General features: G+C 38.1%; 1 protein-coding gene across 1 annotated transcript in view; it reads right to left on the bottom strand.

The window, feature by feature from the left end:
- LOC140199805 (interleukin-1 receptor accessory protein-like 1) overlaps nucleotides 1-18535 on the bottom strand; it is a 786158-nt gene extending 767623 nt beyond the window's left edge. Inside the window, exon 1 of the mRNA XM_072262294.1 lies at nucleotides 18273-18535. Within this exon, the coding sequence (XP_072118395.1) occupies nucleotides 18273-18502 (230 nt within the window). The 5' untranslated portion in view covers nucleotides 18503-18535. The remainder of the gene's footprint in view (nucleotides 1-18272) is intronic.
- Nucleotides 18536-27770: the final 9235 nt, after the last annotated feature.

Raw genomic sequence — 27770 nt, 5'->3', positions numbered from 1 at the left:
GATGAGTATAAGTTTACCTTTATAAGCTGAGGGGAGAAGACATCATATTAGGAAATACTTTCAGTTTGCCTTCATAGAAGAAAACACATAAAACCTCCACGAAATAGTAGGAAACTGCTGGTCTTGTTTGCTACAAACACAAAATGCTGGAGGAAGTCAGCAGGCCAGACAGCATCTATGGAAAAGTTGCTTGTGTACCTCAAAGAAATTAGCATTGGAGCCATTAATGAGGCAAAAAGGTGATGGTTCCTCAAGGACTGATGACCTGCGTTGACAGATACTGGAAAAGACTGGCCACAAAGTCAGCGATATGCTGGTCACCTTCCAAGCTGTTAGACATTTCCAACAATTTGGAAAGTAGCAAATGTAACCCACTTTTAAAAAAAGGAAAAATAGCGAAAACTTGAAAGCATTGACTTATCAATTGAATACTGTACTAGAGTCTAATATTAAATAAATGATAACAGAGCACTTAGAAGATAATACTGTAAATCAATGGATTTATGAAAGAGAAATTATGTTTACAAGTGTTTTGAAATTGTGCGAGGCTGTAACTAGCAGAATAGATAAGTTTGTGCCAGGTGATGTGTCGTATTTGGAATTTCAGATGGCCTTCAGTAAGTTCCCGCTCAAGAGTTATCAAACAAAATGAGAATGCATGGCATTGTAGGGAAAATGATGTGTTACGTACCCCGTAACTGGGTTGCCAAACCAGCAGAAATGGATCACTCAGTTGGAGTCTGGATTACTGGAACTAAGAAAGTTTTATTAAAGAAATAAGCAACACAGTACTCTAATCAAAAAGATAATGAATACAACAGTTCAGCAATGATAAACACACATGTGCACAGAAACTAGGATAATATGATCAATCAAGCTCTATCGTCGTCTAGGGGTAAATGACCAGTTTCAAAGTGATGCAAAGTTCAGTTCAATTGAGTTCAGTTCAGTTCACAGTAATCATTGCCGTGGGAGAGAGAGAGAGAAAGTGAATGAATATTCAAAACACGGCTTCCACACAGACCTTCGATATTCCTCGCAGTCAGCTTTCGGGCGAGCCCTTTGTAATGTCTTCTGAGGTCACCGACTGTGACCCCTCCGTTTTCAGATACGATCGCTCCTCTGCAGTGAACCTGGCACCCAGGCAAGGGCGGACACACACCAGGTTCCCGCCGATCGTTCCTTTCCACCCTGTGCGTCTATGGCTTGGTCCCGCGTCCAGCCCTCCAAAAACTCCCACCGACTTGTGGGAGACACACCGCTTCCAGGGTCTCGTTACCTTGGGGTGTCGTGTGTGTCGCCTTAGCAAACCTGTCCCTTTTTATCCCCCTGCTGGGGTATCGCCTGTCCATCACTTCAAACAGTTGAAGATTCAAAGAGGAGCCGGTCTTGACAATTCCCAGACCGCTGTCTCCTTCCGTTAAGCTCTCCCGTCTCTTCATTAACATTTCCAAATGCTGCTGTATTGTCTTTACTTATCTCTCTCTCCTGAAGACAGGTGGCAGATCAACTGCTGATCCCACTGGTGATAGCACAGGACAGTCAATATCTTAGTCTATGTGTACTTTCGTCACAGATGAAATAGACTGAGAATTCATTCACAGACATATGAGCAGAAATAAATGGGCTGGGAAACTGAGACAAGTGGGGATCCACAGGGATCAGTGCTGAAGCTTCCGCTATTCACTATTTATATCAACAGTGTGAATGAAGGGGCAGAGTGAAATATCCAAATCCACTGATGTTAGAAAGCTGTATGGAGTATGGGCTATGGGAAGGGTGCACAGATAAAGGCAGGCTCAGGGAATAGTCATGGATATGCCAAATGAAATATAATATAGAAAACTGAGAAGGCACCTGTTATGAATGGAAGGCAGAGTATTGAATGATTGCTGAAATATTAATGTTTAGAGAAGTTTGAGTTCTTTTTCGATGAACCACTGAAAGCTAGCATGCATGAAACTATGATGGCAAAACCTCATTGCAACTGGATTAAAGTACAAATTGGTTACTTTGGCATCAAGCTTGGCACAGACACTGTGGGTCAAAGGGCTTGTTCCTGTGTATGCTGTGCTGTTCTTTGCTCTGTGTCTAAGACTGGGTTCATCTTCTTTCCATGACCACTTGATGCACTTGCACATTAACATGTTTATGCTCTGGAACTCACTATTTGCAATCTTTTTTCATTCATATTGTAGTCTGTCCTTTGATTTCACTTACTTAGATTCATGAGATTTCACATTCCTACATTGACATCTATTTGCCCATGTTTTCCCCTCCTTTGTTTCATGAAGGTGATTTACCATTTACTTCTCAAAAGCTATTGGAGTCTGAGCAATAAATATTTGCCTTGCTGTCCACACCCTCATTCTGAAGTAATTAAACAAAATTGCTCAATATTTTGGTAAACTTGAAAACATTTTCCTTTCTGTGCAACTATTTACTTTAAGTTACCACTTAGTTTCTCAATTTGCTTCCCATTCATTTCCACTTATTATGCAAATATGATTACTATTAAAAATTGTACCCTGCTATTGTGAATTTCGGGGACAGTGATCACAGAGAATCTTGGAAGCCTTTGATAACCCCCTTTAACCGTCCTATCAAATGCCTTTACATTATTAAAATAAATGGGTTAACTTCATTGGTAAGTGACAGAAATTACAGTCATGCATGATGTGTGTATATACACACACATATATACACAATCAATCACATAATTAGTATATATGATTCTGACTATTGTTACCCTCTTAATTAGGGAAAATTTTGATGGCTTCTGATTTGCTCTTAAGTACAGGGGTAAAATCAATGCACCTTTCATCTTTTTCTAATCCTGCAAGATACCTGATATACCCTAAATGTTTTAACATTTCAATGTTCCAACATTGCTTCCTGCCTTTCCGACAATCCTGTTTGTATTTTTAACCAACTTATGAAGCTTAAGTTTCAGTACCTCTGTATTCATTCACAACGCAACCATAAGTTCCTGCAGCTTCATTCCCCAAAGTACTTCCTCTCTTCCCTCATTAATAGCAAGTCAAACCCATTGAAGAGACTGTATGTAACCGAGAATACCCTTTACTCATTAGATATGGCAAAATTGATGAATTTGGTCCTGCACAGGTTGACATATGTGAGTGTATTTTGGTGTATTTAAAATAGCAGGTACAAAGCGTCATACGTGATTAAATTTAAAACAATGAGTTTGGCCAAAATAACTACCAGCTATTAACCCCACTGAGCTTCTTCCAATGCAATATTTTTCCACCTATAATTAATTTGTTTTGTCCGATATGAACAAAATAGAAAGCTCTTTAATTGTTATTTAGAATGCAAATCTAGTTTTCCTGTAGTTAGATCGCAGCAAATCTGCCTGTCCAGTTTGTATTTTCATACCTAGAAAGGGATAGCGAGAGCTTAGAATGGCTGAACTCTGAGGTTGACAAGGACTAGTCAGAAAGTGTATATTTGAAATCAGGGGGAGGAGTTTCCTTCAAGATCTTTTGGCAGAGTAACATTACTGTTCTAACTGCTGAGAACTTTTTGAACGTAAACTAGAATTTACAGCAGTAAATATCTCAGATGATTTACAGAATGTTTTGGATCAAAACTTTCTGGTGTCATTTCAGAAGGGGATCAATGGAAACATCAAGAACAAGGCTTGTTTATCAAGTCAAGCTTCCATTAGAATCATCAAAGAAGTAGAAATCACCATGGAAATTCTATGCTCAGATTAGGAACAAGTAGACAGACGTGAGAGCTTTTCCTGGATTGAGCACATTCCCTCCATAACTTAAGTTTTACAAGAATAGATCTGAATATTTATCATAAAACAGTTTCTCCTGAGTTACTTAAACTGCCAGGCATCTTCCCCCACCCTATTTCCAAGTAACTTTAGATTCTTTGAGCAATACCAAACCTCAAAAACACCCAGACATCACTCCTAGGATTCCAGATGCCAGAACGCTCCTGCTTGTGAAGACCTAACACATTCTCCCCTTCCCCAGTGTTGTTGCCAAAATTCACCTCGCTAAAGCAGATCTCAGATCTTTTAGCAACTTGGAGCCAGCTGATTGCTGCCCAACCAACTCAAAACCAGCGAAGTTTTATTATTGTTATTTGCTAAAGACCCTCCCTACATGAAATTGTATTATTCCACAGGTCAAAGACATCACCAATTATATTGACACATCTTTCCTGATAATCATACGACTTTAGTAATCATCCACCCCACAATATTATCTATCTACACTTCTCAAATTATCCTTCCAGTGATTGTTAATAAGTGTTTAGAAAGTTCAAAGCCTGTGCCAGAGCTGTGAATTATAGGTCAGTACACTATAAGTTTTAAGCCATAGTCAGATTAATAGTTGAAGAACATTGCCCTCATGGATAAACATTTAATAGCATTTCTAAATGCAGAAGAAAATAGGGTTCCAAACAAATAGTGGTGGTGTCAGTAGGGGAATAATCAATGTGCCAATCTAGGAGACATGAGAGATTCTGCGGATGCTAGAAATTTGGAGTAACATAGATGTATTGCTAGAGTATATCACAGGTGAGGCAGCCTCTAAGGAGGGAGATGAATAATCGATGTTACTGATGAAGGATATTGGCCTGAAACGGCAATTGATCATTTCCATTCACGGACGCTGCTTGACCTGTTGAGTTCCTCCAGTGTTTTATGTTGTGTCAGTGAAAGGGGAGATCATAGCAACAATATTCCTGAAAGAGGTAGGAAGCACTTTGATCTTTCCTGATTGTGGCGAGTTCTTGGGTAGCAGCTACAATCAGTTCAATAAACAAGTGAAGGACAAACTTCGAACCTTCTGAGATTTAACTGGAACACTTCAGTCTGAGCTCACATTAATCCAAAATTATTCTGCAGTATCAATGGATTGCAGTGAGTATTAATATCTCCTGCTATCGAACATGAAAATCTTAAACAGGCTATCCTCCTTATTGAAGTTAATGTTTGTAAGATGGCATTTTCACACTGTACCGTGATAACCTTGAAGCAGAGGCGTGATGCGCTACAAAGGAAGGATTCTCATGGGTAAGCAGTTCACTGATACAATGTCATTTCATCCAGTGTAGATATGAAAATCCTCCCTCTCTCTTTTATGCAGAGAGAATATGTAAGGTGATGATGTTAGTAAAAGAGGTTTGTAAGAATTTTAAGAAAATATGGTTCAAATTCATATTGCCCTCTCTGTCCAAAGCATAAGGAACAGACACAGCGAAACAACAGTATGCGGCAGTTATTTTTTTTTTAGTTATAGCTTGGAAAATGCTGTAATTTAATTCCAAAGACAGGAGCGTTGATATTTCTTTATGCATTCAACTTTGTGGATCTTCCTTGCTGAAATATATTTCAATTATTAAGGCAAGGAACTTTGAAAATACATGTTCGTATGGCAACCCAATTGCTAGAGATTTTTTATTGCTCTGTGCAACATTTTTAATAAAGTTCAAGTTATTAATGAGAAAGTGCTACCTCCTCTCTCTAATAATGGTAACAGATGGACCTCTTGCTACTCTTTTTTCGACATGGAGATTGAGAGCTTGTTCATAAACATTCTCTTCAGCATCGAGTAGTATTGTTTGTTTCTGCAATGCAACATGCAGAGAGCAGCTATAATTCTGCATAGCTTTGCTTAAAGTCAGATCCATCTTTTATTTTGATCTTCACTTATTAATTTTTAATGGCTGTATTTCCTTTGATTTGACTGCCACTTCAGTAAAGCTTTCAATGTTGTAACAATCTTGTGTGAAACAATTTCATCCAATCCTTCATTTTTCCAGTGGGAATTCACAATCAATGTTATTTTGCTTCCAATGGAAATAACCACTCATTGCTTGCACTTGCAGCTTTTTAATAATTTTGAACAAATTGATTAATCTCTCAAGCTTCTCTGACTAAACTCTATGGCTTCAAGCCACCTTAATAACTCAAATTTTCCATTGCAGAGTTTAGGCTTTTGATTAAGTACTCAGAACTGCCTTTAAAATTCCATTCCATGTCATTTACATATTCATTTGCATCTCTTTACCATTTTTTTTACTAATAAGGTCTATATATAATCCACTGTAGAATCACATTTACTGTGTTATGGTTACCCTGTTCAGCCCATCACCTTCAACACTCCCTTTTCCAAAAATGAATGAATCACCTTTAAAGTAATTTATGCTGAAGTACTTTAACATAAGTAGTTAAAGTATTTATGTACTTTATACATAAAGTGCAGACCATCTTCTAACCGTTCCAACCATTTTTTGTGAAAATAGCTTACTGTTCTTTTTTTTGTTTGTGGTACTTTGGAACAGATTCCTTTTCTGTCCTGATAGAAGAAACAATCCGGGTCTCTTTGTATTATTAAAACTATCCAAAATTAAAAAAAACACCTCTGTCTGGCCATTGTTTAACTTTCTGACCTTTTGTGAAAAAGTACTACTTCTGAAGTTATTTTAGTTGCAATTCTAATCTTCAATTGTTGTTAAATGAATCATAAATGAGCTTTCTACAATACCTTTACAACTTGTCTTATAATAGGTTAGATTTTACAGCAGCAATAGTGCTGTGTCTAGCAGTGATTTTTAACATTTATGTAGAAAGTTTACAGCAGCTACTGACAACCACAGTTTTAATAAAACATAGAAATCAAGATGATGTTCGCTAGACATCATTGTCCCCAAGGTGATCAATGGAGCCTCCAGTTATGAGAGTCTAGTATGCTCTCCTTGCCTGGAAGCTAAACTAGCTCCTTGAGAATCATCACATTAACTCTGTGGGTCAACATAAGCCACCTCACCTAATTAATCCACTTTGTCCTCAGCCAAAGCTATTAACCTCTTGGAATATTTTTGAATGTGCCTCATATTTAAAAACATTCCAAAATGGCAAAAATGTATCTATAAAACATAATTTAAATAATTCAAATAGGAAGACCCCAAGGCTCAAAAATAATTAAATAATTTTTAAGAAGCCCTGCAAACAGAAATAATTTCTTTGGCCCATGCCTATTGAATAAAATTGAATGAAAGGAAATAAGAACTGAAAGCAGTGGTAAATGGCCAGCTCCACGAATCTGCTCTGCTATACAAAAAGATCCACATCTACAGTCTGCCTGTTTCCATAGACTCTGACTTACCTTATAATACAAATGTCTGCCTGAATACTTAAAACCTTAGTTTCCACATATCTCTGCAGTTGAAAATTCCAAAGATTCTTGATTCAGACAGTGAAAATTCTTGTTCATCTCTTTCTTAAGTGATCTACAGTTCATTTAGTCACAGAGCATAGAAACATGCCTTCTATCGACCAAATCAGAGTAAATGACCAAACCTTCATCTCTTCTCCCTTCATTCATCCAGACTCAGGTCTTATGAAGCCAATAGTACTTTAGTTCTTGATTCTCCTTTTGGTTAACATTCTATATCCTTTTAAATATCTAACGTAACATGGGTCTTCAACTTTGATTGTTTAAGCAGACATGTCAATAAATTAGTTAGAACATTGGAAAGTTTTGACAAGAACAGACCATTCAGCCCAACAAAACTTGCCAAATTCCTATTCACACAGTGTGATGAAATAACTATTACGTTTAGATTTGAAAGTCTCTAAGGTACTACTCTCAACTACACAACTAGGTAGTTTGTTCCATGTGTCCACAACTCACTGTGTAAAGAAATGCTTCCTGATGTTAGTCTGAAATCCCCCTTTAACCACCTTTGGCTTGGTGTCCTTGATGATGGATTAATTTTGAAGTAACAGCTGGCATCCACCTTATTTATACACTTAATCATTTTGAACACTGCTATTATGTCTTCCCTCATCTACATCTACTTAGGCTAAAAAGATCTAATTCTTTCAATCTTTCTTCATAGTTCATACCCTGCAGACCTGGAATGAGTTCAGTTGCCCTTCTCTGAATTTTCCCCCATGCCTTCACATCCCTCACACAATATGGAGACCAAAATTGTACACAGAGCTACCCATAGTAAATGTGGCAGTGAATGTAAACTAAACACAAATTCCTTCAACCTTTTTCAAAACAGTATGTGGCAATGGCATGCTGCTGGGGTAACACAAATTGCATGTAACATGTGATTTGTACACGGAGATTGAAACCGAAATTGGGTGAGAGCAGTGTGAATGACACAATAATCCCCTGGGATAGAATATAAGAATCAAAAAAGTCAGTTATACCATCTAACTAGGCTAATCATTACTAATTGGTTTAGCAACCAAATATAATGCATGTATGGACTTCCATCTGACAAATGGTCAAACACTGCACAACAACTTAGAAGCAGATCTCTGACAAACAACACACAGCCAAGTTTAGTAAACTTCAGCATGGATTTATGAATAATTCAACAAGTGCAAATTTTACTAGCAATGAATTTTGCGAATGCTCTGTCAGATTTATTAAGTGATACTAATGTTTCCACCAACAATGGGCTAAATGAATGTTCCAATAAGATAAGGCTCACCTGCTCCTTGAGAACATTGTAGAGTATTCCAAGACATCGTCAAATAACCCTGTTGCTATTAAGCTAACCTGATATACCTACTCTATCCTGATTAGATCAAGGATTGGCAACCCAATTCAATTACTTCAGTTGCTTAATAAAGCTCATATTTGATCTTTTTCTAAATATACTAACAATAAGACCTCGCTTGAACTGACAACAACCATTATTAATTAAATATTAATTATAACATAAAAGTTAAAGGAAATTTTTTTTTTAAATTACAGTAAACCCAAGCCAAAAGGAAGTAAAGGAGAACAGCTGGGTCTAGTTTTAATTCAAGTACAAAAGAAGAACATTGCAAATTATATATAGTATAGAAAGAAAATGCATGGCAATTGATTAGGGAGGAAGTTCAGTTTGTTTTAAGACAAATTTGCAACATAAAGATGACCATAAGTTAAAACTCACTGCTAGTAAATGAAGTCTGAATCAGAAAATTCAGTCGCTAATGGAGTGAGCGGAAAATAATGAGTTACTTGACTCCATTAAAGTAGTAGCATCAGGAAAATTTTCACAGGTTATTAAATAAAGATAAAACCTCATGTTCAGATACATTCAAAATGGAAGGCCCAATCAAGAGTAAGATTTTAATTCAGCTGGTAATGCTGTGGCAGGACTTACAAAGTTTCAAAAGGGTGACCGTGCTCACCAAATAACTTACAACCTAGTTAAATGATGTTGAATTGATTGAATACAGCAAGCAAATTATAATTGGATGAATATTGCTGAAATCCAACACAAAATTAGTGGCCAAAAGACCATCTATTGCCATCATTCTGAAGTCTAAACCAAAGGTTTTATTGCCATGACCTCCAGTTGCCATAGGATCATATAGAATATAGAATATAATTAAGGGCATCAAAAAAAAATTAAGACTTAATCTGACTGTTCTTTTTATAACATAGCAAATGCATTCGATTCTGGATATAAGCTAATCACAAATTCATTGCATTGTTTGGAGATCTGTAAGCATTTTATTGATCTTATTTACAACGTTTACTTTAATTCTCATATGTTAATCAAAGGTTCAGCAAACTCTTGAAAGCCAGTTTCCCTGCAAAGAGGTGTGGGGAAATCAGGGGATCCTTTTCTTTAATATTGTGCTTAATATTTACTGGGCTTTGCATCCTTATTGATTAAACTATGAGTTTTTATTCTAAAGTTTAAATAATCAAATGCAAGTCCTTCGTATTGACAGATGATATTGCAATTCTCTCTTGATGATTCATATGTTGGTATTAGTGATAACTGAAATGTCTTTGAGTTATTCTTTACAAGGATTTACTTTTTAAAGGATAGTGAGAATCAACTAATCAATTATTAATAGGATTTCAAATATACTGTGTTGTGATGTTTTCTACAACAACATGCAATGGTTTTGTTTCACCTTTTTAGCTTCTATGTTATCTAGGATCCTTTATTGTATCTAAGTAAGTAAATACATTTAGCAATATCACTTTTAATCAACTAACTCACTATTTATGCAAATAACTATTTTGGGATAAACTTCATTCTGTTTGTCAGAACAATATGTAGCCTAAATTCAGTGCTGACAATTATTTTTTTATATATATGCATTGTTGAATTACCTATAACGACCATATTCTCAAACTGAGAGTAAGATATTTGTCTTTGATCATTAACAATGAATGAGTACAATGAATGTATTCACTTTCTGATACTCCATTACAGCATAAGAACACCAGAAAATGGTAACAGGAGTAGGTCAGTTAATTCCTGGTATTTGCTCTGCCATTCATTATGATCATGAGGAGTTCAATTTTGGCCACTTCCCTGCTCTCTCCCAATATCCTTTGACCTCCTTGTTGCTTAGATGTTTGTCTATCTTTATTGTATCAACAGCTTTACAATTCTGAATTAGTCACAACCCTCATGAAAAGAAATTCCTCCTGATTTCTGTTTTAAATTAACAGTGCCTAATTCTGAAACAATGTTTTTTTTGTCATTGAGCACCTCAACAAGGGAACCATCCTCTCAGCAGCACTCTGCCGACCCCCACCAGACTGATAATTTAAAAAAATAATTACCTCTGAATCATCTGAACTCTCATGAGCAAAGACCCGACTTGTTCAACCTTTCTTCAACCAACAACCTCTTTATTGCATCCCTCAGCCTCATCCTTTTCTCTGTGCAGTTTCACTGCGAGTACATCCCTTCTTCATCAGAATCAGAAGCAGAATCAGGTTTAATATCACCGGCATGCATCGTGAAATTTGTTGTTATGCAACAGTAGTACATTGCAATTAATAATGATTTTAAAACACTGTAAATTACAGTAAATATATACAGTATATATCTATCCACACATGAAACAAAAACTAAATTAAATTAATAATGGAAAAAGAGGGGAAAAGTAGTGAGGTAATGTTCATGGGTTCAATGTCCATTCAGAAATCTGATGGCAGAGGGGAAGAAGGAATCCCTGAAACATAGAGTGTGCACCTCACCTTCAGGTTCCTGTACCTCCTCCCTGATGATATCAATCAGAACAGGGCATGTCCTGGGTGATGGGGGTCCTTAATGATAGATGCCACCTTTTTGAGGCATCGTTACTTAAAGATGTTCTGCATGCAGGGGATGCTCGTGCCCATGACAGAACTGACTGAGTTGAAAGCTCTCTGCAGCTTATTTTGATTCTATGCAGTGTCCCACATCCCCTCCCCCACTCACCAGACGATGATGCAGACAGTTAAAATGCTCTCCACTGTACATTTGTCAAAATTTGTGAGTGTTTTTGGTGACATACCAAATCTCCTCAAACTCCACTGTAACTGCATCAATGTGCTGGGCCCAGGATAGATCTTCAGAGATGTTGACACCCAGGTCCTTGAAATTGCTCTTCCTTTCCACTACTGATCCCTTGATAAGGACTGGTGTATGTGCCCTCATCCTACTCTTCTTTCTGAAGTCCACAACCAATTCTTTGGTCTTACTGACATTGAGCACAAGGTTGCTACTGCAACACCACTCATCCAGCTGACCTATCTCACTCCTGTACACCTTCGCGTTGCCATCTGCAATTCTGCAAACAATAGCTTCCTCATCAGCAAGTTTACTGTACAGTTGGCATTTGAGCTGTGCCTTGCCACACAGTCATGGGTGTAGAGAGAGTAGAGCAGAGGGCTAAGCACACACCTTGAGGTCTGTCAATGTTGACTATCCATGAGATGGAGATATTATTTCTGATCCACATAGACTGTGGTCTTCCGGTGAGGAAGTTGAGGAACCAGTTGCAGAGAGAGGTACAGGAGCCCAGGTATTAGAGCTTTTGGATCATAACTGTAGGAATAATTGTGCTAAATGCTGAACTGTCGTCAATAAACAGCAGTCTGGTGTAAGTATTGGTATTGTCCAGGTAATTTAGGGCTGCATGAAGAGCCAATGAGATCATACTCATTGTAGACCTATTGTGGCGGTAGGCAAATTACGGTGGATCCAGATCCTTGCTTAGACAGGAGTTGATTCTAGCCATAACCAACCTCTCAACGCACTTCATCACTGTAGATGTGAGTGTCACTGGGTGGTAATCATTGTGGCAACTCACCCGGCTCTTCTTGCACTCTGGTATAATTGTTGCCCTTTTGAAACAGGTGGGAAACTTCAACTGTAGGAATGAGAAATTGAAAATATATTTGAATGCACCCGCCAGCTGATTTCGACAGGTTTTCAGAGCCCTACCAGGTACACCAGTCGCCTATGCGAGTGTTCACCCTCTTGAAAGACATCCTGATGTCAGCCTCTGAGACAGAGATCACAGGGTCACTGGATGCTGCAGGGATCCTCATAGCAGTAGCTTTATTCTCCCTTTCAAAGTCAGCATAGAAGGTGTTGAGCTCATCTGGGAGTGAAGCATCACTGACAACTGAGATGTTAGGTTTTGCTTTGTAGGAATTAATGGCCTGCATACCCTGCCAGAGTTGACGGGCATCCGATTCCTCCTCTAACCTCAGTCAGAATTGTTCTTTTGCTCTTGAGATAGCCCTTGATCTCTGTAAGTCGTACCTGGCCTAATTAAACATTGTAATACTCTGTTTTCCAAATGCTTATTTAAGTGTGCTTTTCTTGCTCATCAAGTGTTTATTCAGGTTTTTACTATGCATTAAGTGTCTGTTATTGAGCGTGTAGGAATTACTATGGCATTTCACATGTAACCATTGATTCATTACTTAGAATGAAACCTGTGTACTTTTGATCCCTCGAGAAAAATGAATGTAGCCAAGTAAGAGAGTTAAGAGTAATTGATTTATTAGCTAGAGTGAAACTTACAGCGGTACGCTAACCCAGAAGGGCTATAAAAATCATTGTGTGAAACGGACAGGTGGGCATTCAGTGATAGACTCACAGAGCCTAGCCCACTGTCTGTCTCAGCTTTGATTTGCAAATTAAAGTTTAAAATTTCTTGATGCATCTTCGGCGCTTCCTTATCATTTGTGAAACCATGACAGGAGGAGTACAGAAGCCTGAAGATACACACTCAACATTTTAGGAGCAGCTTCTTTCCCTCTGCCACTGGATCTCTAAATGGACATTTAACCCAAAAACACTATTTCACCTTCTTTTGCACTGCTTATTTAATTTAATTCATATTTCTTATTGTAATTCATAGTTTTTTAAAGGTATTACTGCTGCTACAAAACAACAATTTTTATGACACAATCCACTGAAGTTGTTGTGGCTTACAGAAATGCACAATTCTTGGGCTGATTAAGATAAAACCTGAAAATAATTCATTATCCACCTTTCTCTAACTTCCGCTAAGGCCCCACCTCCCCCTCGTACCCCATCTGTTACTTATTTTTATGCACACATTCTTTCTCTCACTCTCCTTTTTCTTCCTCTGTCCCTCTGAGTATACCTCTTGCCCATCCTCTGGGTCCCCCCCCACTTGTCTTTCTTCCCGGACCTCCTATCCTATGATCCTCTCGTATCCCCTTTTGCCTATCACCTGTCCAGCTCTTGGCTCTATCCCTCCCCCTCCTGTCTTCTCCTATCATTTTGGATCTCCCCCCCTCCCCCTCCAACTTTCAAATCCCTTACTCACTCTTCCTTCAGTTAGTCCTGACGAAGGGTCTCGGCCTGAAACGTCGACTGCACCTCTTCCTACAGATGCTGCTTGGCCTGCTGCGTTCACCAGCAACTTTGATGTGTGTTGCTTCGTTATCCACCTTCCTGTTTAGTAACTTATTTGAATAGCAGCATATGATCAGTTCCTAGAAAATGTTTTTAGATTCACTGCATGAAAAGCTGTAAGGTGATAACATTTACCCTGAAATATAAGTCACCATGGTTCACTAACCCAACATCACAATGGTGTTTACACTGACAAATGCAACATGCCAATTCTACAAGGTCCTTCCCTTATGCCATGGATCAGAGTTATATGCACATGTTCAAAAGAAATGTGGTAAAACAGGCTGCAGAAACAATAAAAATTAACCAATCTTTTTCTTTCGAATGGCAAAAGCCATACCATCTATTTCTGTCATTTTCTTTTTAATTATAATTGATGTGCCCTTACAGAACAACTCAAAAATAGATCAAGTTTGATTTTCCCAGTTGAAAAGAAAATGCTTGAGCTTGTGATGCCAAGCAACTGCTGTGTCTAATGAATGGTTGTTCAGTCTTTACGCTGTCTTCCATTTTGCAATACGAATCCTACTTTGATTCAGATCAAACTACCTAACTTTGATTCAGATTATATCAATTACTCTCTGTACTCATAACTAAAATTATACAGATTTTGATTTTTTAATAAGCTGCTTTTGAATATAGTAATTACTTTGCCCCTAATTCTATCATATAGACTGGAATGAGAAGACCCAAACTAATGTGACACTCTACATAGAGGTGAAAAGCAAAAGAAATACATCACCTTCAGCTATTCAAAGTCATGAACTAATCATGGAAATGCAAGTTCTGCAGTAAGTGTTCCCACTCTCTTTAATAAAAACACCAGTAAAACAAGGATTATTTCCTTTCAATGGATCTTGTCCCCAGATAGGATTATGAAAATCAATATATTCAATGAGTTCATTATGTAATCAATTGTCAGGAATGGCACATACCAGGTTACGGGGGTGGTTATATGGTTTCTAAGATTGTTGTAATGGGAATTTGTTCAAACAATGTTGTGTTAACACCTGATACATGGGATCAATTGCCATCATTGAAAAAAGGCCTAGATCAGCAGACAAAGTGATACAGTAATTAGACGATTCATGTTAAATGTGTTAACGCCGGGATAGAATCCACTCACACTGAAAAAATCAATTCAGATGCTGAATCCATCAAGACCGACAGAAGGGAAGGCCACACTGCTTCCTGCTACTCACAAATAAAAGGCCAACGACATGAGGTGGTAACTCATCTTCCATCATTCACATGACAGTACTGGATGCCCATTGTACTTTATTTATTATTGACTCACAAATGGTGATGAATTTCTATCCTGTGGTGTTTGTTAAGTAGAAGCAAAGAGCTGATTTTAAATATGTTGACGAACACCGTGATTTATTATTCTGCTTCTTTAATTGTTTCAGAATCATCAGCATTCACTGTTTTTTCTTCAATTGATAGTATGATATTCAGTAAAGAGTTGACAAATTTGTGTACAAGGTAAAACATGCAAACTGAGATAGCATGGCAGAGAAATTACAGTTTGAAATACTTCAGAAATACCATCATCATCTAAATTGTAAATGCGATTTTGGTTGTTAATCAAATGGTGAACTAAAGAGGACTAAATTGACAACAATAAAACATTTGCTCCACTTTACATTTTCTCCAGAAGGAATGTAATCTGCAACATGAACAAGGCAATCTATTATTCTGCTTCCCCGTTGTCAACATTCTCCTTATTGTATGGAAGGTTTTGAATCTCACTACAAAGGGCTCCAAGGATACCCGCAATCAACCAGGACCAATTATTCTTCATTTATGCAGGCAGGCAGCCCTATTGGCTGACTATTTAACTGTGAAGGACTTAGAAACAAAGACCATCTTGTCCTCACCCTTCATCCACATACTTCTAACAGCAAACGTCATTATATAAAGCAGCAGGAAGTCATCCATGTGAAAATGCAGCAATAAATTATGTCTGGAAGCTCACTTGATACATATTTAGCACCTACTATATGTTTCAGTTAAAAGAGGAAGGTGTTTAAAAATACAAGGACATTATAAAGATTAATTATGAAAATAAATTATAAATATAATTGTTCCAATAGTAGGAAATAAATATAAACTGAATTAATGTTGCTTTTCCCAATAAATTTATGATTAAGTGCACAGAATATTAAGTACATGAAGCAGAAAGACTTCCTAATTGTTATACCATAATGAGACAAATAGAATACACCTCTCTGCTGAAGGATTAGGAATCTGTTTCAGACATGACTAATTTCAGTATGTTTTTTTTTCACTTTGCTGAGTTCCACCAATGGTCAGATCATTAAATTCTCAGTAAATGTGTAGTTCGCTCAATTGGATAATTCTGCATATGATAGATATGCAACACACACAAAATGCTGGTGGAACGTAGCAGGCCAGGCAGCATCAATAGGAAGAAGTACAGTCGACGTCTCGGCTCGAAATGTTGACTGTACTTCTTCCTATTGATGCTGCCTGGCCCGCTGCGTTCCACTAGCATTCTGTGTGTGTTGCTTGAATTTCCAGCATCTGCAGATTTTCTGATAGATATGCAACGAAGCAAAGTCCAGCTTATACAAACTCAGTAACTTTATGATTACTGTTCAATTGAAATACAAAAAGATCTAATAAATGTACATATTTCCTTTGAAAAATACATTGGATGTTTATATTAAAATAGCTAGATGTCCAGTTTTCTGACCCTTTCATCTTAGGTTGTTTAAATTATATGAAGTGCATTTGTTGACATTATCATAGTAAAACATTATTAATAGCCAAACATACTGCAGCTAATTTTCCTGAAGCTGGTTCTTCATTTCTCAAAAACAATAATATGATTTTTGTTCTTAGCAATCAATTCATAACTTCCTCAAGTTGCCTGCAATTTATTATGTAGAAAACCAAAAGTTTTTTAGGGTAAACCACCAACTTTTTTTCATCGGGCTAGCAGCCCAAAACGTATCATGTCTTAACATGAGTTAACTGCCTTTACGCAATCAACCAACTTGATACTTGACCAGAAAATCAAACTCTATGTTCTGCAGGGTGTCTTCAACCACCCACTCGAGTGATATTGATATGTGGGAAAACACAGAGACTAGGGAATATTTGTGTTGAGTGAAAAACCTTACTTATATCCCTCCAGCATGACTTCCAGAAAATAAAGACCATAATGAAAGGTCAAAACTGTTCAGTGAGCATTTATTTGTTAAAAGATTATGAACATCACTGGCAATGTCAGCATTTACTGGCCACCCCTAAATCCCTGAACTTAGGAGCCAGTTAAAGGTCAAACACATTGGTGTATCTGGAGTCATACATTGGCCAAACAAGGTAAGGGAAGCAGATTTCCTTCCCTTGAGTATATCCACAAACCAGATGGGTTTATGTAACAATCCTGTAACTTCATGATTACTGTCACTCAAACTAACTTTAGTTTTTACATTTCCATAGTTTATACAATTACTTAAATTTAAATTCCTTACCTGTAATTGTGAGATTCAAAGTAATTTCTCTGGATCAATAATTCATGCAGCTAATCTAGTCATTTAACCTAAATGCTACCATACTCCTAAATAAATTGAATTTTATTCCTGTGGCAGTAAGCAATAAATACCAAACAGGAAACAGTACAGAGTTACAAAAGGAAAGAAAAAACTGAAGCAAAATCACAGCAATCCAGCTTGTTAACCAATCCTCTGACAGATAATTTTGCTGACACTCACAGCAAAATCCCACCATCTTGCCCATGAAACTCCTCAATGACCTTCCTTAAAAACAACTGCAACTTTAAACTCATCTCTGGCTTCATGCCGGGTACAGGTGTCGATTACAACCAACGTTTCGATGACAAACTTTGCCATCTTCTTCAGGATAATGCCCAGAGTTCGTCATCGAAACGTCGATTATAATCGATACCTGTACCTAGCCTGAAGCCCGATGAGAATTTATTCATCATATACACCAGGAAAGCACTAGATCCTTTTTTTTGAAACTGCAAGTTTGTCACTTTTTTTAAAGCAATTGTCTCTAAAGGCTGACAAAACTTTTTTTTCATATAAACCATTACAAGTCTATGGAAATTGGATGAAAATTTGTGACAACACAGTCATCTTGCAAAATATTGATTGGTAAACACAGAGGTTCTACAGATGCTGGAACTGGAACAACACAAAAAAAAAAGTGGAGGAACTCGGTAAGTCAGACAGTACCTATGGAGGGGAATAAATATTCAACATTTCAGGCCAAGACACTTCATCAGGACTGGAAAGGAAAGAGGTAGTATTAGACAGCACCTCAGCCTTAGTGCATTAGGAGAACCAACTAAGGATATGTTTTCCTTGAACGAACAATTCACATGGTGGAAAAAGCTTCCAATGATTACATAGCAACACTCAAGGTGCACAGAATAGATTGGCTGCATTTGTACTTCTCAGTAGAGTTTAAGTTTTAATTTAATTTTTTTTTAATCCACAGAACAGGAATAGACAAGATAATAATATGTTTGTTAATTATTTTTATGTGAAATTTATCAGAAAATTATAAGATAGAATGTATCATACCTTAATACACAGGAAAAAAGTCCACTATCCTGCAGTTCTGTTGGACGAAACCAAATAGAGTCTTCCTCTTTGCTCATTCTAATTCCATCAAATGGTATGGGCTCTTCAAAGTCCCCATGGCCATTACTTTTGTACCACATCAAGCTCAGTCCTGAACTCTGAGCTAAGGTGTAGTTCGCCCTGATGTATCCGTAAAATAATGCACACTTCACTCGAACTGGTTCTCCCATAAGCACTTGATACTTCTTGTAATCCACGGACCAATCAGTACATCCATCAGCTGACAAAAATAAATTTCAAAAATTGTTAGAATTGAACCAGATGGCATTTTATTTCATCTTCATGCAACTTCACTAAATTGTAAAACTCAATAAAGCAGACTTATGCAATGTAATAATTATATAATGTCATCAGGAAAATCAATACATTGGTAAACTAAAGTCATCTTAGCCTTCAAAGTGGGCGACTTTGCCCAGCCAGAATACCTTCAATCAAACATAAACTCTATGTAAATATGATTGAGTCAAAACATTCACCATCAGTAATCTAGTAATTTGTTTAAATCAATATGATCCTTATTATCGTCCTTCATAACAGGAAGACAAAGGTTCGATGTCCTGAGGGGCAAGAAAGAGAGGAGGCATATGCATTCAAAATGGAGGACTTACAAAAGAACGATGGATAAATGCATTTAAACAAGCAACATAAGCTGGGAAAAAAGAAAGTAACTTTAAAATGAATAACGTGTTCCCTTTTCCAGATAGGGTCTGTATCAACTGGAAAAACTGGCACTTAATGTCCATTACCAACTGACCCATTGCCACCTATAACATTAATATGCTTTCTTTACTTCCCACTGATATTATCTATTATGTCGAATATTTGCAGCATTCATTTTTATTTCTAATTTCTAACAACTACAGAGTTCTGTTTCTCACAATTCCAACATGTTTCTCCTCTCTCCAACTGCCATCACATACCTTGCTCTTTTTACACTCCCCCCTCAGGAAGATCAGCCAGCATTTATTTCTTTACTTCTCTCACGTGGACAACATCAGTCTGCACATTCTCCCAGATATATGTTCTCCTTACAACTAAACTCATGCTCGTTTTCTCATTTTCACATGCCTGGGTGAATGGGGAAAATGAGCTTTCAGCTCCTTCCCCCTCCGCAGATTAAGCCTGGCCTGCTGATTACCCTCAACATCCACCCCTCCCCCCAACCTTTATTTGGGTTTTCCAGCATGAGCAGTCTTTCGCTTTTCAAACACTTACCAGTCCAGCTTTGAAGACCTAGAAGAACCAATTCTCAAATTGTCACCCCTTTTCACCTTCTGCCATAAAAGATCATTCTCTTCATTAAGTAAATGCAACATATCAGTCAGTGAGGTCGCTTGAGTTTATTTGTTTATTTAAATTCTTCTAGTGTCTTCCTTCCATTTGTGTAGTTATTTGATTTTACGTCAGTAACTATCATTTTCTCCTGTAACAAACCTGGGCAGTGGAATATGCGGTGACACCTGCAGACTGCCCCCATCACATCATTAGGTTGTGTTGATTGTTCACGCAAATGACACATTTCACTGTCAGTTTCGATGTACATGTGATGAATAAATGACTCTGAATCTGAACCTTGTTACACGTATTACCAAAGATGAACTAATACCTGCTTTTGTTAGTTGAAGTGAATATGATTATTTAAAGCAACTTCTACTTTGCTAGATATTATGGGAGTGGGTGAGATTATTTGACAGTTTGGAATTTGGTTGATCGCTGAGTTTGGCAAAATGTTTGCAGATGTTTCAGCTCCAATTGAGAAGCCCTCATCAGTGCACAGTTGAGGCTGTTGGCCCCTCAGAACACTGGCTTACATACTCCTCCGGAGACCAAATTGGTATTGATTAGGCATTGTGATCGGGTTGGCCGGTTCAAAACACTGCAAATAGTTTAGCAGTAGAAGATTCTGATTGGTCAGCCTCTGGGAGGCACCATTGGATGGGTTTGCTTCAGTGTCCAGATCCCAAGATTGCTGTTGATTTGTTGATTGTTGATGTTGTTGTTTCTCTTTCCTTCATAAGTGTCATATATTGGATCTATGTCGCTGTGTTTGTCGATGGATCTTTCTGCAGAGAATCACACTTCAAAAAGTTCTTGTTATTTTCTTGGTCTTGCTTGAGTCAAGACTCTGGCTGTTGTCCAGTCAAAATGGAGTCCTACTTTGTCTTTGTGAGCTGATACTACTGAGTGTGGGTCATGCCTTCTGCTTGTGTAACCTGTTCAATAGTCTTCTATCTGTTTGACCAAAATGGTACTTGTTGCAGTCACTACACTGGATTTTGCAGATAACATTTGTTCTTTCAGTCACATTTTGTTGTGTTTTGAGTTTCAACTCTACAGAAGGATCCATCAGCAAACACATCATCATAGATCCGCTATATAAATCCTTATGAAGGGAAGAGAAAGAACGACATCAATAATCAGCAAGTTGCCTATAATCTCAGAATCTTGACAGCAAAGTAAACACTTCCAATGGACCTCCCTCGAAGCTAGCCAATCAGAATTTTCTACTGCTAAACTGTTCACAGTGTTTTGAACCAGCCAACCTGGTCAGAACATCTAATCAGTATCCATTTGGGCTCCAGAAGAATATATAAGTTGGCATTCTGAGGAGACGACACCCTCAACTGTGAACTGATGATGGCTTCTCAACTGGAGCCAAAATGTCTGCAAATATTTTTCCAAGTTTGGTGATCAGCCAAACTTCCAAATAGCCAACCGAGCTACCGATATTCAGCAATATTATTTGAAAGTTCTTTGAAAACTTAAAAGAGTGCCTGATAGCTTCATGAGATGCTCTACTGCCACCACAAGCTCTATAAAGTATGGCTATGACTATGACTATGACTGATAATAAATAGAAACATGGAAAAGTAGTGGCTGTGATGGTAGAACTGAAGCAGAATGTGGAACAAGCTGAAGAGCAACTCTTACTGCTATAGGGATAGGAACTTGTCAAGGTTCTTTCAATCTCGTCACTCCCATACCATGCTCCATTTTCAGCAGGGGTTGCTCTCTCTGTGATTACCTTGTCCATTCGCTCCTCCCCAATAACCTCCTTCCTGGCACTTATCCCTGCAAGTGGCTGAAGTGCTACAGCTGCCCCTACACCTCCTCCCTCGCCTCCATTCAGGGCCCCAAATAGGTCCCAGGTGAGGCAACACTTCACCTGCAAATCTGCTGAGGTCGTCTACTGTATCCAGTACTCCTGACACAGATTCCTCGACTTAGGTGAGAACTGACATAGATTGGGGGACCACTTTATTAAGTACCTTCGCTCTGTCCACAAAAAAAAAAGTTTTTTCTGGTGGCCAATCCTTTTAATTCCTATCCCCATTCCTGTTCCTACATGTCCGTCCATGGCCTCCTCTACTGTCATAATGAGACCACTCTCAGGTTGGAGAAACATCACCTCCTATTCCGTTTGGGTAGCTTCCAATCTGACAGCATGAATACAGATATCTCCACATTACAGAAAATTTTCCCCTCCCCCTTCTTTAATTTCCCATTCCTCCCAACCCCCCCCCCACCTCTTCTCTTCTCCTCTCCTGGTTATTACCTCCTCCTGGTGCCCCTCCTCCTCTTTCTCCCATGGTCCACTCTCCTCTCCTATCAGATTCTTTCTTCTTCAGTCCTTTGTCTTTTCTGCCTAGCACCTCCCAGCTTGCTATATTATCCCCTCTCCCTCACCTGTCACCTTCTAGCTTATACTCCTTCCCTATTGCCAGCCTCTTACTCTGGATTTTTCCCTCTTCCTTTCTAGTCCTGATAAAGAGTCTCAGCTTGAAACATCAACTGTTTATTCATTTCCATCGATGCTGCCTGATCTGCTGAGTTCCTTCAGCACTTTGTGTGCTTAGCTCTGGATGTTTACCAACTGAAGAATCTCTTGTATTTAAGGCTTAAGAAATTCCAAGATCAGGGAATTGTTCAAACTGTATGAGGAAATATGAGTTCTACAGAAGAGAATTGTGCCTTTTTTGGTAAAATGAGTAACAAGTGCAGAAAAAACCAACCATTTTGCAAATAAATGCCATACATATGAACTAACTGCACATGTACCGATAGCTAAAACAACTAGAGAACAGGTTTTGTTGCTAATGAGGTCAGTGCTTTAAGAAATGTGTGTTTGTAAATGATACTAAATTCCACTGAAGGATACATCAATGTGCATGTGTGTATCTCCTAAAGACTGGATTTAACCTGTTAAAACCATTGACCCCTGCCAACAGAAGATGCAGACTCGGTTCTTCATGGTGCTGAAATTTTGCAACACAACAAGTTCAAAATGGCATACAGATTCAGATAACCAGGCATCAAATGGCTTTCCTTGTAACTTCTGGGGGCATGACTCAAAATGTGCATCAGTTAGTATTAGCTTACTGCAAATGAGTCCCAAAGACTTCAGGGAAAAGAAGTTGATGCTGAGAATGTTGTGGATGTTGGTTTGCATTAAGAAGTCAGAGTGAGTAACTGAGGACAATAATAAACACTTAGATGGTTTTCTTCAAAGAAACAGTGAATATGGAGTACTGCACTGAAAGATCAAGGTAAACTTCGAAGGAGGTAAATAAATTGCTCCTGTTGGAAATATGTGGATCCAGCTGAGTTATTGTAGTTTTTCTGAGGGCAACAACCACATATGCAGAACGAGGTCAATGTCATTGGAACATGTTTAATTGCCAAGTTCATTTGACCCTTTTCTATAAGATATGGTGATATCACATAAAGATCTAAGAGGACAAGGTACTGAATGGTTCTGAAAAAAAATCTAAAAAGGTCATACAGAGAAAACCTCAGATAATGGCTACTGCAATGGCAGATTTTGGATTTAATCAAGAAGAGTTGACCTTACAATATGCTGCATATGATCTTGGAACTATAATGTCCAATGGATAAAATTATATACATCAATATGCTTATTGCTTGACAGGAATCAGTACATTTTCCTTTGTTAATTTATCATTCCTCATCATGTCCCAACAGGATCTGGGATCACATATGGGGAAGACTATGCAGGGAAGAAACATTTACTTTTTCAAAGATTAGTGAAACTGAAGGGCTTCATACAGCTCTTAATAAATACCAGTTTCAGTTAGTTTAAAGTATTTCTGTAATACTTTTAAATGCATAACGTGGCAAAGCTTATTAATATTTGGAAGTATATTATAAAACTTGATGTCATGCCAGGATACTATTAGATGTTGTAAATATGATGTTATGTATCTCTTGAAATTGTCTTCAAGTTTAATTCTCTCCCACTCAATACTTAAGAGATAATGCATTCCCTAAATAAGCTGTGCAGAATGATTCATTGCACATATGGTTTTCTTGCTTAGAAATAGTATTTTATAATATTTACTAAATTAACTTGATAAGTATGTCAGTAATTACTGGGCTGGGAAGTCTAAAGAACACTCTTGGGTCTTTAATGAGATCTAAATATAATGTTGCTGAGACACATGAGGATTTATGGATATCTGAATTAGTTAAATAGTTTGGAGATAGCTACGAGTCTCTACTGATGAAAAATCTCCAGGAGGAATCTTGGTCAGAGGGAGTAAATACCGCTTGCTGCTGTATCTCTGATGTTATTATTGTAGATATATCCTGACACTTTCAGTAGCATATTATTAATATCAGTCCACAAGCACAGTGCCAAGCAAGGATATTGATGTGAGCTGTGTGTCATGTATAGCCCATAATAAAAGGTGCATTAAGATACTACTCCCAGGCATTTCATATATATAGTACGTAAAAATTAATGTAGTCAATAATAATTCAGTCTCCCAGAGCACTTCATCATTGTGTCATGTTGCCATAGAAATGCTGGTACCCTGCTTTAAAAGCAAATAGTAATGAGTACATTTTCTGAGAATCACTTCATAAAAAAGATAGAAAAATATGTTCATGCTAAAACTTTTGCAATAATGTCAAAAAGCAGAAACCAGCAAATTAGCAATTGTTCTAGATTTTCATCCAGCCTATCAACTACAACAGTAAATACATGCACATGATACTTTTCTTTGGTTTAACTGAACATCTTCAACTATTAAATGAAATCTCACTTCTTTGTTTCTCATTGGTTGGACAAAATCTCACTGAACAAGCATTATCTCAGCCAAGAACCTGGTAGCAACCTATCAATTAAATTAATTCAGTTAAATAAATTCTTAAACAAAAATATTGCATCAGTAATGGTGACTCATGAAGGTAGTGAATTGTCATGACCAGTTCATTGAAATCCACCATTCATAACTAATTTGCACATACACCATATGAGACTCTAAGCAATACGGTTGAATCCAAGTGTCACACTGAAATAGTTGAATACGCCAATCAGTGAAGGACAACTATGGATGATCATTAACTACTTTGCCACCACACCCATATACTGAAAATGAATTTCAATAAAGGCAGAATGGTCGTACAGTTTGAATCTGACTCTCATATTGGGTCAATGGAACAAACATTTAGAGAGTGAAGAAATGCAAAAAAAAAGATGTTCCTTTCTCCTCCAGAAGGCTCTGATTTTTTGTTGGAACATTGTTTCCAGTAATTCTTCTAGTGAGTAATCAGGTTTTACTGGACTACTGAGTTCCAGGAGACAACATGTGATCCTTCTGCCTCATCCTTTCTCGAACAGAATTGAGGGTTTCATTTGCAGTGATCAGAGGTGCAAAGCCTGGCCAATTCTGCCTTCAATCCGTATGGCTTCAAGAATAATTACTACACCTCAGCACCGCAGAGCTCAACTGACTTCTCTTCAAGAAACGAAGAGAAACTTCCTGTTCTGTCTGTAGCTTGGTGACTCATTTTCTTAACTAGCTGAGTCATGAGAAAAGTTAAATAATCATTCAAACAGAATGAGGATCAGATATTATATTTTCAGTTGTTATACTGTCAATATACCTGTAAATCCACTCCAGATTTGGAAAGACACCAGAGGATTTATTAGTAATATAGACACAGAATCCTTCTATCCCTTTAATAAGTCATGAGCAGAAAGATAATGCTTTTCTGAAAACCGTTTGATTTTCTATTTGTGCATACACAAGCAGCCTTGTGTGTAATATCTTTAGACTGGTTTCTTTTGTCAGAATCCATAGTTAATATTGTGTTGGGACACATCAACCATAACTACTTGCAACCCTATTTACTTCAATAGTGAAGAAAACATGTAAGGGAATTTTAGGACCATGAAACAAGAAATTTGTCATTTATGAAGATAAGTATTTCAAATTTTTGTCTTGTCAATAACATCAAAATAGAGAAAGGATGCAGCGAGTCAGAAATTGATTCAGGTTTGTTTCCATACCTGAGACTCCGCATAAACACAATATCTTTCTTCTCTTTAATACTCCTCAGTGAAGTAAGTGTTTGTTAACATTCTGGCAATAGTTCTTGGTGTTCAGATCTCCATTTTGGTTAGGTATCACACCCTCATCAATGTTGACAGCTGACTCCCAGGATATGAGAGTAAAGGAAAATTTCAATAATGGAATTACTTGTCACCCTGATGCATACAGACTTTTCTGCCACAGCAACAGAGTATTTGAAAGAGAGACCCACTACAGAGCTCTCAGTCTACCTGAAGGCAGATATTCCCACCTTTATATTCTCTTCAGAGTCAAGGATTATTATGGGATGAATCACAAAGCACTACAGAAATGTCATCAATGCTGCCTAGACATTTCCCTCCAAATCCACTGGCAGGACAAGTGTGAAAATGCCGATATCCACTCTCATGCCATCACACTGAGGCTTTGATAGTGTTTAGTCAGCAACATGAGTGGTGTCTGCATGCCTAAATATCTTTGAAGTAAACACTCTGTTCTTGGCTCTATCAAGGTTAGCAGGCAGACAGAAAAAAAACATTCAAGGATGTTTTGAAAGCCTCTTTGCTGCAGCATAATGTCCTGAGCAAAGTGAAAGATGTGTGACATTTGTCCTTACAGTTTTATGCTCGTGGTTGTGGTCTAGGTAGTGTGATCATGGTTACTGACATTGATTTAAAACACTCTCTTACTATTGGGTTTGCTGACTGCAAAGTTCTAAACTCAAACAAAGACTTTTAAGCCCTATTGGATATAAATAGACACGAGTAGCCTCACTAAAGGGAGATTATATGGTAACTACCCAATCTTTAAAAGACTGGTTCACTTCCCTGTTTATTCTCCACAGCATGTTTAGCTACCAACACCCACTATTAATCAGCGAGTCCCCTCTCCCTACAAAGGAGAAGATAGAAACATAGAAACATAGAAAATAGGTGCAGGAGTAGGCCATTCGGCCCTTCGAGCCTGCACCGCCATTCATTATGATCATGGCTGATCATCCAACTCAGAACCCCGCCCCAGCCTTCCCTCCATACCCCCTGACCCCCGTAGCCACAAGGGCAATATCTAACTCCCTCTTAAATATAGCCAATGAACTGGCCTCAACTGTTTCCTGTGGCAGAGAATTCCACAGATTCACCACTCTCTGTGTGAAGAAGTTTTTCCTAATCTCGGTCCTAAAAGGCTTCCCCTCTATCCTCAAACTGTGGCCCCTCGTTCTGGACTTCCCCAACATCGGGAACAATCTTCCTGCATCTAGCCTGTCCAATCCCTTTAGGATCTTATACGTTTCAATCAGATCCCCCCTCAATCTTCTAAATTCCAACGAGTACAAGCCCAGTTCATCCAGTCTTTCTTCATATGTAAGTCCTGCCATCCCAGGAATCAATCTGGTGAACCTTCTTTGTACTCCCTCTATGGCAAGGATGTCTTTCCTCAGATTAGGGGACCAAAACTGCACACAATACTCCAGGTGTGGTCTCACCAAGGCCTTGTACAACTGCAGTAGTACCTCCCTGTTCCTGTACTCGAATCCTCTCGCTATAAATGCCAGCATACCATTCGCCTTTTTCACCGCCTGCTGTACCTGCATGCCCACTTTCAATGACTGCTGTATAATGACACCCAGGTCTCGTTGCACCTCCCCTTTTCCTAATCGGCCACCATTCAGATAATAATCTGTTTTCCTATTTTTGCCACCAAAGTGGATAACTTCACATTTATCCACATTAAATTGCATCTGCCATGAATTTGCCCACTCACCCAACCTATCCAAGTCGCCCTGCATCCTCTTAGTATCCTCCTCACAGCTAACACTGCCACCCAGCTTCGTGTCATCCGCAAACTTGGAGATGCTGCATTTAATTCCCTCATCCAAGTCATTAATATATATTGTAAACAACTGGGGTCCCAGCACTGAGCCTTGCGGTACCCCACTAGTCCCCGCCTGCCATTCTGAAAAGGTCCCGTTTATTCCCACTCTTTGCTTCCTGTCTGCTAACCAACTCTCCACCCACACCAATACCTTACCCGCAATACCGTGTGCTTTAAGTTTGCACACTAATCTCCTGTGTGGGACCTTGTCAAAAGCCTTCTGAAAGAT

This window comes from Mobula birostris, chromosome 6 (assembly GCF_030028105.1).
Source record: "Mobula birostris isolate sMobBir1 chromosome 6, sMobBir1.hap1, whole genome shotgun sequence".
NCBI lineage: Eukaryota > Metazoa > Chordata > Chondrichthyes > Myliobatiformes > Myliobatidae > Mobula > Mobula birostris.
The sequence above is the reverse complement of the archived record's forward strand: the minus strand, read 5'-3'. Positions and strand labels throughout refer to the sequence as shown.